This window comes from Paramisgurnus dabryanus, chromosome 16, assembly GCF_030506205.2.
Source record: "Paramisgurnus dabryanus chromosome 16, PD_genome_1.1, whole genome shotgun sequence".
Classification (NCBI taxonomy): Eukaryota; Metazoa; Chordata; class Actinopteri; order Cypriniformes; family Cobitidae; genus Paramisgurnus; species Paramisgurnus dabryanus.
This window is the reverse complement of record NC_133352.1, coordinates 14789477-14803930: the sequence shown is the minus strand read 5'-3', so window position 1 is coordinate 14803930 and position 14454 is coordinate 14789477. Positions and strand designations below refer to the sequence as shown.

General features: G+C 36.9%; 2 protein-coding genes across 3 annotated transcripts in view; one reads left to right on the top strand and one right to left on the bottom strand.

Moving 5' to 3' along the window:
• The first annotated feature begins 3906 nt into the window (after positions 1 to 3906).
• On the top strand, positions 3907 to 7105 carry il4 (interleukin 4). The gene is made up of 4 exons (XM_073812116.1): positions 3907 to 4809; positions 4890 to 4937; positions 5041 to 5151; positions 6646 to 7105. Exons 1-4 carry the CDS (start codon positions 4684 to 4686, stop codon positions 6763 to 6765), a joined length of 405 nt encoding a protein of 134 aa, XP_073668217.1. The 5' UTR covers positions 3907 to 4683; the 3' UTR covers positions 6766 to 7105.
• Positions 6913 to 14454, bottom strand: part of kif3a (kinesin family member 3A) — a 28446-nt gene continuing 20904 nt past the window's right edge. Inside the window, exons 11-17 of one of the 2 annotated variants that reach the window (XM_065266545.2) lie at positions 12673 to 12853; positions 12479 to 12589; positions 12249 to 12374; positions 9479 to 9532; positions 9326 to 9394; positions 9092 to 9215; positions 6913 to 7561 (exon numbers count right to left, since the gene is read on the bottom strand). In XM_065266545.2, coding sequence (XP_065122617.1) covers positions 7533 to 7561; positions 9092 to 9215; positions 9326 to 9394; positions 9479 to 9532; positions 12249 to 12374; positions 12479 to 12589; positions 12673 to 12853 — 694 coding nt within the window. In that variant the 3' untranslated portion in view covers positions 6913 to 7532. Of the gene's footprint in view, positions 7562 to 9087; positions 9216 to 9325; positions 9395 to 9478; positions 9533 to 12248; positions 12375 to 12478; positions 12590 to 12672; positions 12854 to 14454 lie in introns of both variants that reach the window. The other variant, XM_065266544.2, reaches the window with a different exon arrangement.

Genomic DNA, 14454 nt, shown 5'->3' with positions numbered 1-14454 from the left:
TGATAAGTTGCATGTGGTAAGTAAGACTTTTGTGTTATGTTGGAAATTGGCGCGCAAGTGCATATTATATAAATGACATGAACATGTAGTGAATCATAAGTTTAACAGTCAATCAGGTAACTTACTTTTTTTAGTTGAACCAACATATTTTCTTGCCCATATATATGCTTATATGGGCAAGAAAATAAGAAATACCACACAAATGTGAGCCAGAATTTTGGTCATCTCTCAGATAATACAGACTGAGGAAGAGGAGAATGAAAAGCAAAGTAATTAAGTCTGATCCATGGCAGACTTCAAGGGAGAGCACCCTAACCTGATTGAAAACAATCCATATTGCAATTCCCGTTTGTAACCCTAGGGCCACAGAAATAACACACTTCACCTTTAAACTTCTACAAAAAACTAACAATCGACGAAAACAATTAAAATACAGAAATAAATGTGCTCAGGGAAAGATTTAGACCAAGATCAACATACCATTTGACATACGGTCCCATTCTAGAAATTCAACTGTAGGTTATTGCTCATACATGCAATGTTTAATAAGGAAGCGCTTGTTTCTGTGCAGAGTTTTTGTATTAGACATTGAAGTATCATTTAATTAAGCTATAACACATTCCCAAATGTTTCACCAGAGGGAGCTGTTTAGTCATTAATGAACTGCCCAATTCATCCCTAATAGACAGATTGCTGTGTATGCCACAGACTATATCAATACAAAATGTATGTACTACTAGATTTTTTTCTGATCTGCAAGATGTGTTTCTCCACTAATCCAAGAGGCTTTATTTGTTGGCACACAATAAATACAAATTATGATTAATTAATAAAAGATCACATGTGATTTTTGCACATTTTTGTTCAAAAAGTTTCATTGGGACGGTACAGTTTTAAAAAGTTTGATATATAAATATTTTAACTTTTTGAAAATATTATTTACCCTTTTTGGGTAACATCCAGTGACAGCTTTTGTGCCTTTTTTCTCAAAGCGTAACGAAGATGATGAGTGGTAAAATATTAATAAAAGTTTAATAAAATTTTTTTTTTGCAATAAATTAACTCTATACTGTACTTTGCGTTTCTTTAGTAGTAAGTAACACCTCAGTAACACTACCAGTTATTAGACAGACTGACAGAGCAGATCACACAGGAAACTGCACAGAGCATTTCTAGAAACAGAAGATAAGAATCACAATGCAAAGCCACATGTGAGCAAGACGTGTACTACTCATCTGACTAAAAATGCTGAAACATGATTGACTTTCATAGGTACTGTGGACAGTTTTTCCGATTAACAAACATCTTGCAGGATTTAATACATTTTTGTGTTAAATTGACGTTTTTGGCAATAAATACTTCTGTTTCTATTTTTATATACGTCTTGTGACATCACTCATTTGAAGAGATATCAGCTGTAGTTCCCCCATAGATCTTAAGGTGTGATGTAAAGACTTTCCATGTCCTAACGTTATAACACTCTCACCAGGGTGTATTTTCAGTTCATTTACATATTTGTGAAGGTGTTCATCATCATCTAGGTCAGTTTAGATTTACCCAGAAATCTGCTTGTGAACCCAACAAACAGCCAACAATTTAATTTTAATTTTATTCATCAATATTGAACACACTGTCAAAAATAAAGGTACAAACCTGTCACTGGGGCAGTACCCTTTAAAAAAGATCCTAATATGTACCATTTACGTACAAATATGTACCTTTGAAGGTATATATTGGCAGTTAAAAGTTCTAATATGCACTCTTTGGGTACAAAGGTGTGCCTTTTTAAAAGGGTACTGTCCCAGTGACAACTTTTGGACCTTTATTTCTGAGAGTGCACATTACATGTCAGTGTGCCATTTTTACTTTAGATCCATGCAAATATTTGACCATGGACCACAAAACCAGTCATAAGTAGCATTTGTAACAATAGCCAACAATACATCATAGCAAAAAATCATAGATTTTTCCTGTATGCCCAAAATCATCAGGATATTAAGTAAAGAGCATGTCTCATGTAAAATCCTACCATAAATATATCAAAACATTTAGATTTTTTGCACAGTCAGATTGCTGATTTTCAAATAGTTGTATCTTGGCCAAACCATACATTTATGGAAAGCTTACTTATAAAGCTATGTATAAATCCAAATTTCAACAAATTGACCCTTATGACTGGTTTTGTGGTCCAAGGTCAAATATATAATGTAATACAAGTATTTCAGTATCACTTTATTTTGTATGTCTTTTATAACACTGTTATAAACAGGCAGTTTTAAAGTAATTATCTGTGACTATTTTTATTGTTTATTTTAAAAGTTAGATACGTGTTTTCATACCATCCATCAGGTGTCTCAACTACTTGCCGTAGTGTAAACCAGGCTTACAGCGCCTCCTGGAGATAAAATATCGCCTTTAGCTAGATTTTCTCGTGCTTTAAAAATATTATTAGTCACATTTGACCGATTTTCATTATTTCCCCCCTAATGTCAAGTTGTAATGTTAATCACAATTTCTTGTAATAAAAACACACATAAATAAATTAGAAATAATATGCAAGGGGTACGGCACAAAACCAGCTAAAGTCTGCTTTTTAAACCAGCTTTCCTACATAAAGTAAAGAACATTTGTGAAAATATAATCTAATATCTTTAATATTAACTTCATAACAAAGATTTAAATCAACTTTGACATTGTTTTGCTATTATTCATTTTACAGTGTGGCTATAAATCACAAGCTCTGTTTAAAACCACTTACTCATTTAATATTGGGGAACGACAATAAGTAGCCGATTTTAGACATAAATATTATGTGCAAGAGAGTACTGTCATGGACATTTGCTTCATGAACAACCCTCTTAATAGCTGTGTCCCAATTCAGACGGCATGTTTTAAAGAGAATAAACGGAACTTCGAAATTTAAAAAAAATCATGGCTGCCATACTAAGGGTCATTGCAAAGTAAACAGTTCAAAACTGGTCACTTCAAAGTGCCCTCCAAAATGAAGGATTTCACATGGATACAAATAATAGACACTTTGCACCATTGTGCGCCAACAGTGCCTCCTTATGGGCACAGAAGATGATGCAGATATGCACTCCAAGGAAGAATGAATTAGTTGCCTTTATCCTTCATAGGGATCCAAACTTCAGACGATAATTTAAATAAAAAGTCAATTTGAAGGAATGAATAAAAACAAATGAGTGAATTCGGACACTGAGGGTGCCGGAAGGGCTGCGGGTGCCATCTTATGGGTAAGCAGCTAGCCGTTGAGTCTCCAACGGATGTACACTCATTATTGAGGTGCATTTTGGGATTGAATAAGTACACTTTAAATTATAATTTTGGAAAGCACTACAAAATGTCTATTCCCTGGAATAGTGCACTATAGTCGCTTTTCCATTATGTGGTACGGCTCGGTACCAAGCAGCTGGGCTCAGCTCGCTTTGCTTTTCCATTGAATGGCGTTTTAGAGTGGGTGGGATTACAGAGTCATCATTACAGTAACACCACCTCTCCTGCCGTGACATCGCCGTTAATGTGATACAATCAAACGCTCAACACGGGAGCAACGGAGCACATCAATGGAATGATGGTTTTGATTCTCGGCATGTGTAGGTTTTTCACCACTAAAAGCCAGGTTGGGAACATGTACAACAATGCACAGATGATGACATCACTTGGTTTGCTGACGGCTCATGTGGGTAAGCTAATCTTACATTTAGTAATGGCACTGATAGTATAGATTCTCTCTGACCAATGGAGTGTTACACATCATGTTTTAGTATCAGTGCGGCTCGTTTTAACTGACGTGGTACTAAAAAGTATTCCACACAGTGGAAATCCTCTAAAATTGAGCTGTACTGAACCTTACCGGGCAGTACTATGCAATGTAAAAGGGGCTATTTCGGAAGCAGCATGATGGCAAATGGATCCGAAAGGCCATCCAAAATTCAAAGAGCTCTTTAAAATGCCAAGGACAGAATAAATGGATCCTTCATGGCCTTAGCCATCCCAAGATTCATTGCGTGACAGATATTTTCAAATAAACATTCAAAGGTTTAGTTGAGTAAAAGTATTCTAAGGAAAAAGGGGTCCGGTCAATATTGTACTTTTATTTAGGATGTTCTCGTCAATATTGCAATTAATTAAAATGTAAATAGTTTGCTGCCAGCATCTTATGTTGAAACGTAAAATAGTTGGCATCAGAAGTAAAATCACAGTCCGTTTTGAGGTAAGCGCACGAATGTAGGGAATGAAGCTATTCGCTCAGGTTTCAGACACCTAATATTGTGCATTAAATTTGAGATAAGGAGCCGTTTCAGACACAGCTATTCACATCAGCTGATGGTTAGACATACCATACACTTCCAGTGACTTCACCTCATAAATAATGATGATGCTGTAATTACCACAAGTGCAGGTTAACTTGATTAAGCTACTAATTCAGTCAAACTTTACCCATTACCTAATTTTATCTGCCCACCTTTTTCAAAGGGATTCTCCTATTTCAACATACTACGTACACGCTAATGCTGAATATGTTATCAGTTCATCTTTTCTTGCTGGGGAAAACCTTTGATGTCTCATGAGTATAAGTAGATCAATCAGTCAGGGCTGATCTAGTTTGAGGCGTGCGTCTGATCATCTAAACACCTCGAGAGAAATCAACAAGACCCAAACATGAGAACTCTCTTGCTTTTAGTACTCACATGCATAGTCGTTACAGATTCAATAGCAGCTGATACAAAGAAAATTCTCTTGGAGGAAAGTATAGAGAGTGCAAAAATTCTTATGCATTCGAAGAAGGTTAGTCATGTTTTATTATAATTTAAGTAAATGTGAATGTGAGATAAGTGCCTTTAACAATATTTAACTTTCACTCATAGATTCCTCACCGCTTTGTAAAAAATGTGATTGGTCCGCATAGCTGTTCAGTAAGTTGGATTTATTAGAACTTATCAAACAATAACTTATTTGGATGATGTTGACTTCACCAATTCAGTTTACATACAACCATCTTTTTCTATGACCAAAAAGGGGCAACGCCTTTGTCAAGTGGTAAAAGTTCTGAAGGAGGTACATCTGAAAGACGAAGTTCTGATGGTGAAAAAATCACTGGAGAGACAACTTTCTGGCTACGCAGGAAAGGTAAGTGATCTAATATTATTTTCTGGTAACGCATTAAAAGCAAAAACAATGCTGTGTGCCCATGCTGATTTATTATGGGAAAAATCATGTGCAATTTAACTTCATTTTTACAAAAGCTGATGAGGTAAATGTACTGAACACTTTCAAAAGTGAAAGCTTCTCAAAAACTTCCTTTTTTAAAACTTGTGAAAAATGTAAGATATTTTTTTATTACTTAAATTGATAACACTTAAAATATTTAAACATTTTCAACTTAAATGTTTTACTTAAAGTGAGAAAATGTAAATAAACGTTCAATTTAATTTTTGGTGTTACCTTTGTACAGTGTAATGGTCACTACTATAGAGTGCCGCAGTGATGACGTATTTTTGTTGGCTAACCTGGAAGTAAGCGGGATACTGGTTCCCTTGCAAAAAAGCCCATTAATTTTTCCCATAGATTTTTGGATTATTGCAAAATATAAGCTATGTGTTTAACAAAAGTATATGAGATTTACATGTTTTGTCCAACAAGATAATCTTCACAGAACAACACAACTTAACATTACTAAAATTTGTATTCATTGGTGAAGATAAACTTGTTGGACAAAACATTTAGGTGTCATAAGAGTTTATTTTTTACAATAATCCAAAAGTCTATGGGAAAAAAGAATTAGCTTACTCGCAGATCATGGCCTACAAAAATATGTGTAAATAGTGTGTGTATTTTTTGTCTTCTTTTAAGGATAATTTCCATATAATATGGAAAGGCGTGTCTAGTTTAGTGGAATGCCTGTTATTGTCGAAGAAAAAATATATACTATTTTACGTAAGGAATAATTGACGACGGGCCATTGAATTATAAGAAAATAATGCACACCCAAGGTGCAATGCGGCACGACGCGGGTGTGCATTATTTTCAAATAATTCAAAGGACCGGAGTCGATTATTCCTCTTATACCACGGTTACCACAAACATTGCTCTGGTGCCTATTTTTAAGACATTTGACAAGTTAGGTGTGCGGTTATCTGAATTAATGCATACCCATGGAACATTTCTCAGCCAATCAGAATAAAGCATTCAACAGACCCGTGGTATAATAGATTATAATTTATCTATAAAGAACAATAACATTTGCGATACTGATATAAATTGTACTCTATAAACTATAACTATGAAACCCAGGTTAAAGTCTCATAATTTAATTATGAGATTAGCATTAAAGTTCGATTTCAATCATTGATTTCAATCTTTGACATGATCTTACTGAGTCTATATTATATTTTCACAGAACATTCTTTACATTATGTAGGATGATTTTATGTAGAAAACAGTAAATTGCTAAAAATTTACTTTAGCTGGGTTTTATTGTTTTGATATTATATTATTATTAATATATTATTTGATAGTATTATAATAATGCAACATTGTAAAACAAAATGCAATATACATAGATTTGACTTGACTTCATGTAAATGTAATGTAATCTATGTCTATATGTGTTTTTATCTACAGAACTCAACCTGCAATGTCACCACTTCAGAGGAATGCACAATGGAGCAGCTCCTGCGTAACACATTAAAATGCTGCCAACACCTATATATAAAACTACTACAATCCAAAAAGACAATGTGATTTGTTTAATAACTATAATATCTATGTACATTTTAATGTGTATGTTTAAATTATTTGCTCATATTTATAGAATATTTAAGTATTTATCAATAAAATATTGCAAGGAGAAAATTCAGTTTGGATGTTCTATACAAAACACTGCAACACTACATTATAAAATAATTTAATAATTTAAGAAGATAACAAGACGAAACACGGTAAATTGTAAACATTTTTACATGAGACTAATGGTTTTACTACAGTGCACACTGAAAAATACAATTAAAAACTGAGCTAATGCTTACATTGCACTACGGCCAGGGAAATATGGCATGCACGTTCTCCCATGAAAAATAAAGTAGCATAGCTTGTGTACATTGAGCTAAGGCAATTGCACGCTGCCAATTATATTTAACAAAGGAGGAGATTTGTTTCCTGATAGCATTTGGCCAGACAGCACACACGCTAACCTTCGGTGTCCGACTAATATCCTACCCCAGACGTATGGGTGTCACAGTCAGTGTATTAATGTAAAATTTACAATAACAGTGTTTGTTTGTTTAAATGTGCCGTTTGGAGTATTATCATTACATATTTAAGAGTAAAGAATTCCCAACTAAATCCAGCTTTGGAGATGTGAGGTTCTTGCATATAAACACATAATGTACACTTATATCAAAGTGCCCTTTAGAGTCATTATTCTTTCTAAGACATATATTGAACCTGCCTTGGAAATGGACAAAATAAGGTCGTCGTCAGACAAGTGGCTCACTGCAGCAGGGATTCAATTACAGCCTCTGGTTTGGAAGAGCGTTTCCTGAAAAGATTAGAAAAACATGGTGTTTACAAAATCTAAATCTTCTATATATTTTAAAAAACAAATATCACATTTATACAATACAATTACAGACTGTACGTTTAAACATGCAGAATCAAGTTTTATGCAAATGTGTAAATCATATAACAAGATTGTGCTTCTGTAGCTCAGTTGGTACAGCATTTTGCTGACAAAACAAAGGTCCTGAGTCTGATCTTCGGGAAACATGTATACACTCACCTAAAGGATTATTAGGAACACTATACTAATACTGTGTTTGACCCCCTTTCACCTTCAGAACTGCCTTAATTCTACGTGGCATTGATTCAACAAGGTGCTGAAAGCATTCTTTAGAAATGTTGGCCCATATTGATAGGATAGCATCTTGCAGTTGATGAAGATTTGTGGGATGCACATCCAGGGCACGAAGTTCCCACTCCACCACATCTCAAAGATGCTCTATTGGGTCGAGATCTGGTGACTGTGCGGGCCATTTTAGAACAGTTAACTCATTGTCATGTTCAAGAAACCAATTTGAAATGATTCGAGCTTTGTGACATGGTGCATTATCCTGCTGGAAGTAGCCATCAGAGGATGGGAACATGGTGGTCATAAAGGGATGGACATGGTCAGAAACAATGCTCAGGTAGGCCATGGCATTTAAATGATGCCCAATTGGCACTTAGGGGCCTCAAGTGTGCCAAGAAAACATCCCCCACACCATTACACCACCAGCAGCAGCCTGGACAGTGGTAACAAGGCATGATGGATCCATGTTCTTATTCTGTTTATGCCAAATTCAGACTCTACCATCTGAATGTCTCAACAGAAATCGAGACTCTTTATTCTATTTTTCCAGTTTTCAACTGTCCAATTTTGGAGAGCTTGTGCAAATTGTAGCTTCTTTTTCCTATTTGTAGTGGAGATGAGTGGTACCCGGTGGGGTCTTCTGCTGTTGTAGCCCATCTGCCTCAAGGTTGTGCATGTTGTGGCTTCACAAATACTTTGCTGCATACCTCGGTTGTAACGATTGGTTATTTCATTCAAAGTTGCTCTTCTATCAGCTTGAATCAGTTGGTCCATTCTCCTCTGACCTCTAGCATCAACAAGGCATTTTCGCCCATAGGACTGCCGCATACTGGATTTTTTTTCCCTTTTAACACCATTCTTTATAAACCCTAGAAATGGTTGTGTGTGAAAATCCCAGTAACTGAGCAGATTGTGAAATACTCAGACCGGCCCGTCTGGCACCAACAACCATGCCACGCTCAAAATTGCTTAAATTCCCTTTCTTTCCCATTCTGACATTCAGTTTGGAGTTCAGGAGATTGTCTTGACCAGGACCACACTCCTATATGCATTGAAGCAACAACCATGTGATTGGTTGATTAGATAATTGCATTAATGAGAAATTGAACAGGTGTTCCTAATAATCCTTTAGGTGAGTGTATAATGCATTCAAATTCATTGTGTCTCTATCTATTTAAGTATGAACCAAAACTGATTAAAAATAAATAATCCCTCACCTACGGCTAGTTTTAGGCCTTGACTTCCCACTCTTTGATGTCCGAGGCCTTTCTAGCTTCATAAGGGATTGTCGCATGCTCTCTTCAGTGTAGGCCAGGTAAACATGAGAAAGATCCACTTCAAATGGCTGAGTGATAAAAGACACAAAAAGCTCAGTTAATGAACATACGGTATGGAAAAAGAAAAACAAGTATTGTGTGTGTGGATCTTAAAAACATGCTTCATCCCAATACTTACATCCTTTTCTTTCTTGTCTGATACAGGTGTCTGTTTTCTCATGTTATTGCCTGTATAGGCCACACATTTCTAAAAAACATCAAAAAGGTTTTTATTGGGCCCAAACTTCAAGTTAGATTTGAAACTTGTAGATTTTAATTGTTAAAAGCTCACCAGCTGCCACTCTCCGATGTCTTCATTCCAGTGCACATAGTTCTCAATCATTTCCTATATAGGATAAATGACATTACTGTAATTATTTCAACATTAATCGTTTCAAATGTATCTAGTACAACACATTCAAAAAAATGTATATTAAAGGGATAGTTCGGCCAAAAATGATATTAAACCCATGATTTACTCACCCCCAAGCTGTCCGAGTTGCATATGTCCATCGTTTTTCAGACAAACACATTTTCGGATATTTGAGAAAATGTTTTAGATCTTTCAGTTGATTAAATGTAATGTTACGGGGTCCACCCATAGTCCACGCCATCTTAGACTCCTCTGTATTCAGGAGAGAGTATTAGCGTAGTGTACGTACTTGTCTTAGTGACGTATGACAAATTCGGAGGGCGGGGGCACAGAGCAGCAGCAGAGTAGCCTCCCTAGGCTGCATAAGCTCTCATCCTGAATGCGGACGCGACTAAGATGGCGGCGCTACCGGAAGGTATTTATTTACGTTATTAAAGTTTTAAATATGGATATTTCTACAACAACACCGAGCAGATTACCCTCAGAAGACCTTTGTTTATCATCCTGGAGCCGTTTGGATTTAATTTGTGAAGGATGGACACACTTTCTTTAGACTTGAAGGTCGTGGACCCCGTAACATTACATTTAATCAACTGAAAGATCTAAAACATTTTCTAAAATATCCGAAAATGTGTTTGTCTGAAAAACGATGGACATATGCAACTCGGACAGCTTGGGGGTGAGTAAATCATGGGTTTAATATCATTTTTGGCCGAACTATCCCTTTAAATCTAAATTTTCCTTTAAAAGACGGCACACTCTAAAAATTGCTGGGTTATTTTCAACCCAGCACTGGGTCAAAAGAGACAAACCCAGCAGGTTGGGATAAATTAACCCCGAAATTTTTTATATTTTACCCAACAATGGGTTAAAACAACTCAGTTATACGTTAACATACTTTAAAGTACAACCAGTGGGTCCCTTTTTTTACCCAAAGCTGGGTTGAAAATAACCCAAACCAAATTTATTTACCTACAGTGATGCTTTTTACAATGATTTTTACATAATTTTACAGTGGCTTTACTTGAAGAAAGAAAGCATAAAAACCAGGAAAATACATTGTTTAATTAAAATATGCAGGGTTATTTTCAACTCAGCATTGAGTTGTAATATAACCTATGCTGGGTAGGGATATGTATTCACATTTTAACTGGTACCTTACCAGCATTAGTACCTAAAAAATTTTATTAGTACCTTTAAATAGGTAAAGAGTTGGGACATGGGTGAAGCTGAGGTGGCTGGTTGCTAAAACCACGCCGCCTAGCTTGACGGTAGTGACAGCAGTCGCAGTTCACCCGTCACTCAAATGGCCAAGCCCTTAAATTTGCAAAACTTTAAAGGCTTAATATAATTTAAACAGTTGAGTTACAAAAAAATCTACACAGTTGTCATAAAGGGTCAAATTAGCTATACAGACCATGTAGGATAGACAATGTATGTTGATGCAATGGTAATTTGCTTAATTTTTCGTCTTTTTATGTGTCATTTAAGTTGACCCCGTCTAGTGACTCAGGCGGAAATGATAAAAGGCTGATGATGTCACCTGAGGATGTGGCTAAACAGGAAGTAGCAGTCTTTTTTTTGTTCAGACACCAAAGTGGACCTAACCACCACAGACCAAAATCACTTTTTGTACCAGGCTGTAAACATATTATTCTGCTGTAAAGTTGGGCATTTTAACATGGGGGTCTATGGGAATTGACTCTCTTTTGAAGCCAGCCTCTAGCGGCCTATCAATGAATATCAGTTTAACTCCCTTCCGTGTTTCATCAGAGAGATCGGAAGGTTGCACGTTGGTCACCGCTCAGCACTCGCGGATAACCGAAACTGGGCAAAGAGGCGGGACATGGATAGAGCTGAGGTGCAGAATCATGTCCCTTTAACAGTGCACGGATCCAATGTACAGTTACAAATCACTACATTTGTGTAAATATTCCATTCCAATACAAGAAAACATTAACTCAGTTAGCATTTGTGTGCTGTCTAAAGCCTTGAGATGCGTCTTCACGGCAGAGAAGCGCATCCGATATGAGCACACACAAAACTTTTCAAACAGCATGTGAGATCTGTTACGCATCTTCTTTGTGCCAAATATTTACTGTTGGTCACGATGCATCACATTGCACTGTTTGAGTAAGTTGCAGGGTTGACGTAACGTCACAGAGATTCTGTATCTCTCGCTCTCACGCACTCTCTCAATCAAAAGGAAACCTGGTAAAGGTTTACGTTTTCATTTGGTTTTAAAATGTGTGGGTCCGACTGCATGGCAAATATCAAGCAGTTGATACAGAGAGTAAATACATATAATTATTATGAATTTGAGAATTCACTTCAGTGTTGCGCCAGCTCACTTTTGACACTTCACTTTGCAAGTTCAGCAGTTCCCATTTCATATCATCAGTATGAATATCTGATAAATTAAATCATTAAACGAGCGGAAGAGAAAAGATATGCATGCAAGCTGTTAGTGTAGGAGATAGAGAAGATAACCACTAGACTAGTAGAGTAATACAGCTGAAAGTTAACTGTGCCAACATCTGATTTAGAGAGTTACCGATCATCTCACTGCATACTGGATCAGATAAGCTGTAACCATTATGATAACTCCAAACTGTGGGTGGTTGACTGGCAGTGTGTGTGTGCATGTGTGGGCGCGCGTGTGTGTGTGTGTGTGGGTACACATGCAGACCTGATATTCCTGAGGAATAAAATTATCAATGATGAGCATCTGGAGACGGAGTTCTCTGCTCAGCTGACGGATGTTCTCCAGCAGACCTTCAATCTCCCGGTGATGTTCTTGCTGGAGATCAGCCATCTAAAACAGAAGAGAGATGTTATGTTATCGTATGAGTGTGCTGTCGTTCCCATGTTACCCTGAAACATGCTCAACTTAATGTGAAAGCAGTCAGTTCATCGCACCTCTGATTTCGCAGCCATCAACATAGTCCAAACTTTCTTCAGCTTTTTGGTCTTGCCTTGAGCCTCTTCCTGTAAGCTGGTATATTTCTCCTCAATGTCCAACCGCTCTTGCTGTTTAACAGACATTTGCAAAAATTAATCATGTGTAATACAAGAGTGTGAGTCGAGTGTAACTCTCATATTCAGTGCGTTACCTCCTTTTCTTCCAGCTCTCTTCGGAGCTGCTCGGCCCTCTTCCGGCGCTCCTCCAGCTCATTGTTAGATTCCTCCAGAAGTCTCTCCTGCTCCTCAGCTTTAGCCAGTAAATCAACTCCACCAACAATAACCCTTTTCTCCAGAGAAGAAAGCTTTTCCAATAATAGATGGTGCTCTTGTCTGAGATACAGGAAAGAATACAAAGCAGGACTAAATTATCTTTGTGCATTCAGATTAATATTTAAAATAAATGACACCACCATTTGCTGGTAGAATATAGATAGCCTTTGTTAAAACACATACACTTTTCCATTTTGTTGGAAATGTCGTTTTTGAATATAAATATTAACTATATAAGTCCCACTGTGGTGAAAATCTGATTTTTATTGTTGTTTATTTGTCTGTGTGGTGTTTTTAATATGCTTTAAAGGGGTCATATCATGAAAATCTGACTTTTTCCATGTTTAAGTGCTATAATTGGGTCCACAGTGCTTGCATTAACCAGGAAAATGTGAATGAGATCAACCCAGTAACTTAGTTTTGGTAAACATTCTCTGCAGGCATGTGAAAAAATAGGTAATTGAAATTTGGCTCCCCTTGTGATGTCAGAAGGGGATAATACCGCCCTTTAATCTGCACTATTCAACCACGGCACTGCCATTTAGTGCAGAGATCAACTCATTTGCATTTAAAGGGCACACCCAAAAATGGCACATTTTTGCTCACACCTCCAAAGTGGCAATTTTAACATGCTATAATAAATGATCTATATGGTATTTTGAGCTAGAACATCGCATACATAATCTTTGGACACCAAAGATTTATTTGACATCTTAAAAAAGTCTTGTGAAATTCTCAAGGATGGAGTAAATAAGACAATCGCTACTTCCGTTTCATGGCGACTTCAAGATATCTGATGCTGTGCATGAAAAATTATTAGAGTGCTGGGTTTCTTTAAAGAAAGAGTAATAAGCAGGCAAACACTGAATGTTAAAAACATTTAAAAGAGCAGTGAAATATGGAATCAATTGTAACTTGAGCTTTGTTATTCAGTGAGGAAAATAAGTATTTGAACACCCTGCCATTTTGCATGTTCTCACACTTAGAAATCATGGAGGGGTCTGAAATTGTCATTGTATGTGCATGTCCACTGTGTCACAATGTCTGAATTTTTAACTATTTATTTGTATGATACAGCTGCAAATAAGTATTTGAACACCTGAGAAAATCAATGTTAATATTTGGTACAGTAGCCTTTGTTTGCAATTACAGAGGTCAAACGTTTCCTGTAGGTTTTCACCAGGTTTGCACACACTGCACACTCCACTCCTCCACACAGATTTTCTCTAGATCAGTCAGGTTTCTGGCTTGTCGCTGAGAAACACGGAGTTTGAGCTCCCTCCAAAGATTCTCTATTGGGTTTAGTTCTGGAGACTGGCTAGGCCACGCCAGAACCTTGATATGCTACTTACAGAGCCACTCCTTGTTTATCCTGGCTGTGTGCTTCGGGTCATTGTCATGTTGGAAGACCCAGCTTCAATGCTCTAACTGAGGGAAAGAGGTTGTTCCCCAAAATCTTACAATACATGGCCCCGGTCATCCTAGTCGGCAAACTAGGGAATAAACTTGCGCTCCCTGGGCGGTTCAGCGCAAAAAAGGAAGCGTGTTCCGGCGCAAACCATCCCTGATGCTATTTTGCAGTTTCAAAAAACAATTGCGCCACTGACCAAAAAAAACTAGTCTAAAGTCAGTGGCGCGTTGCGCGTGGTTCATTATGCTAT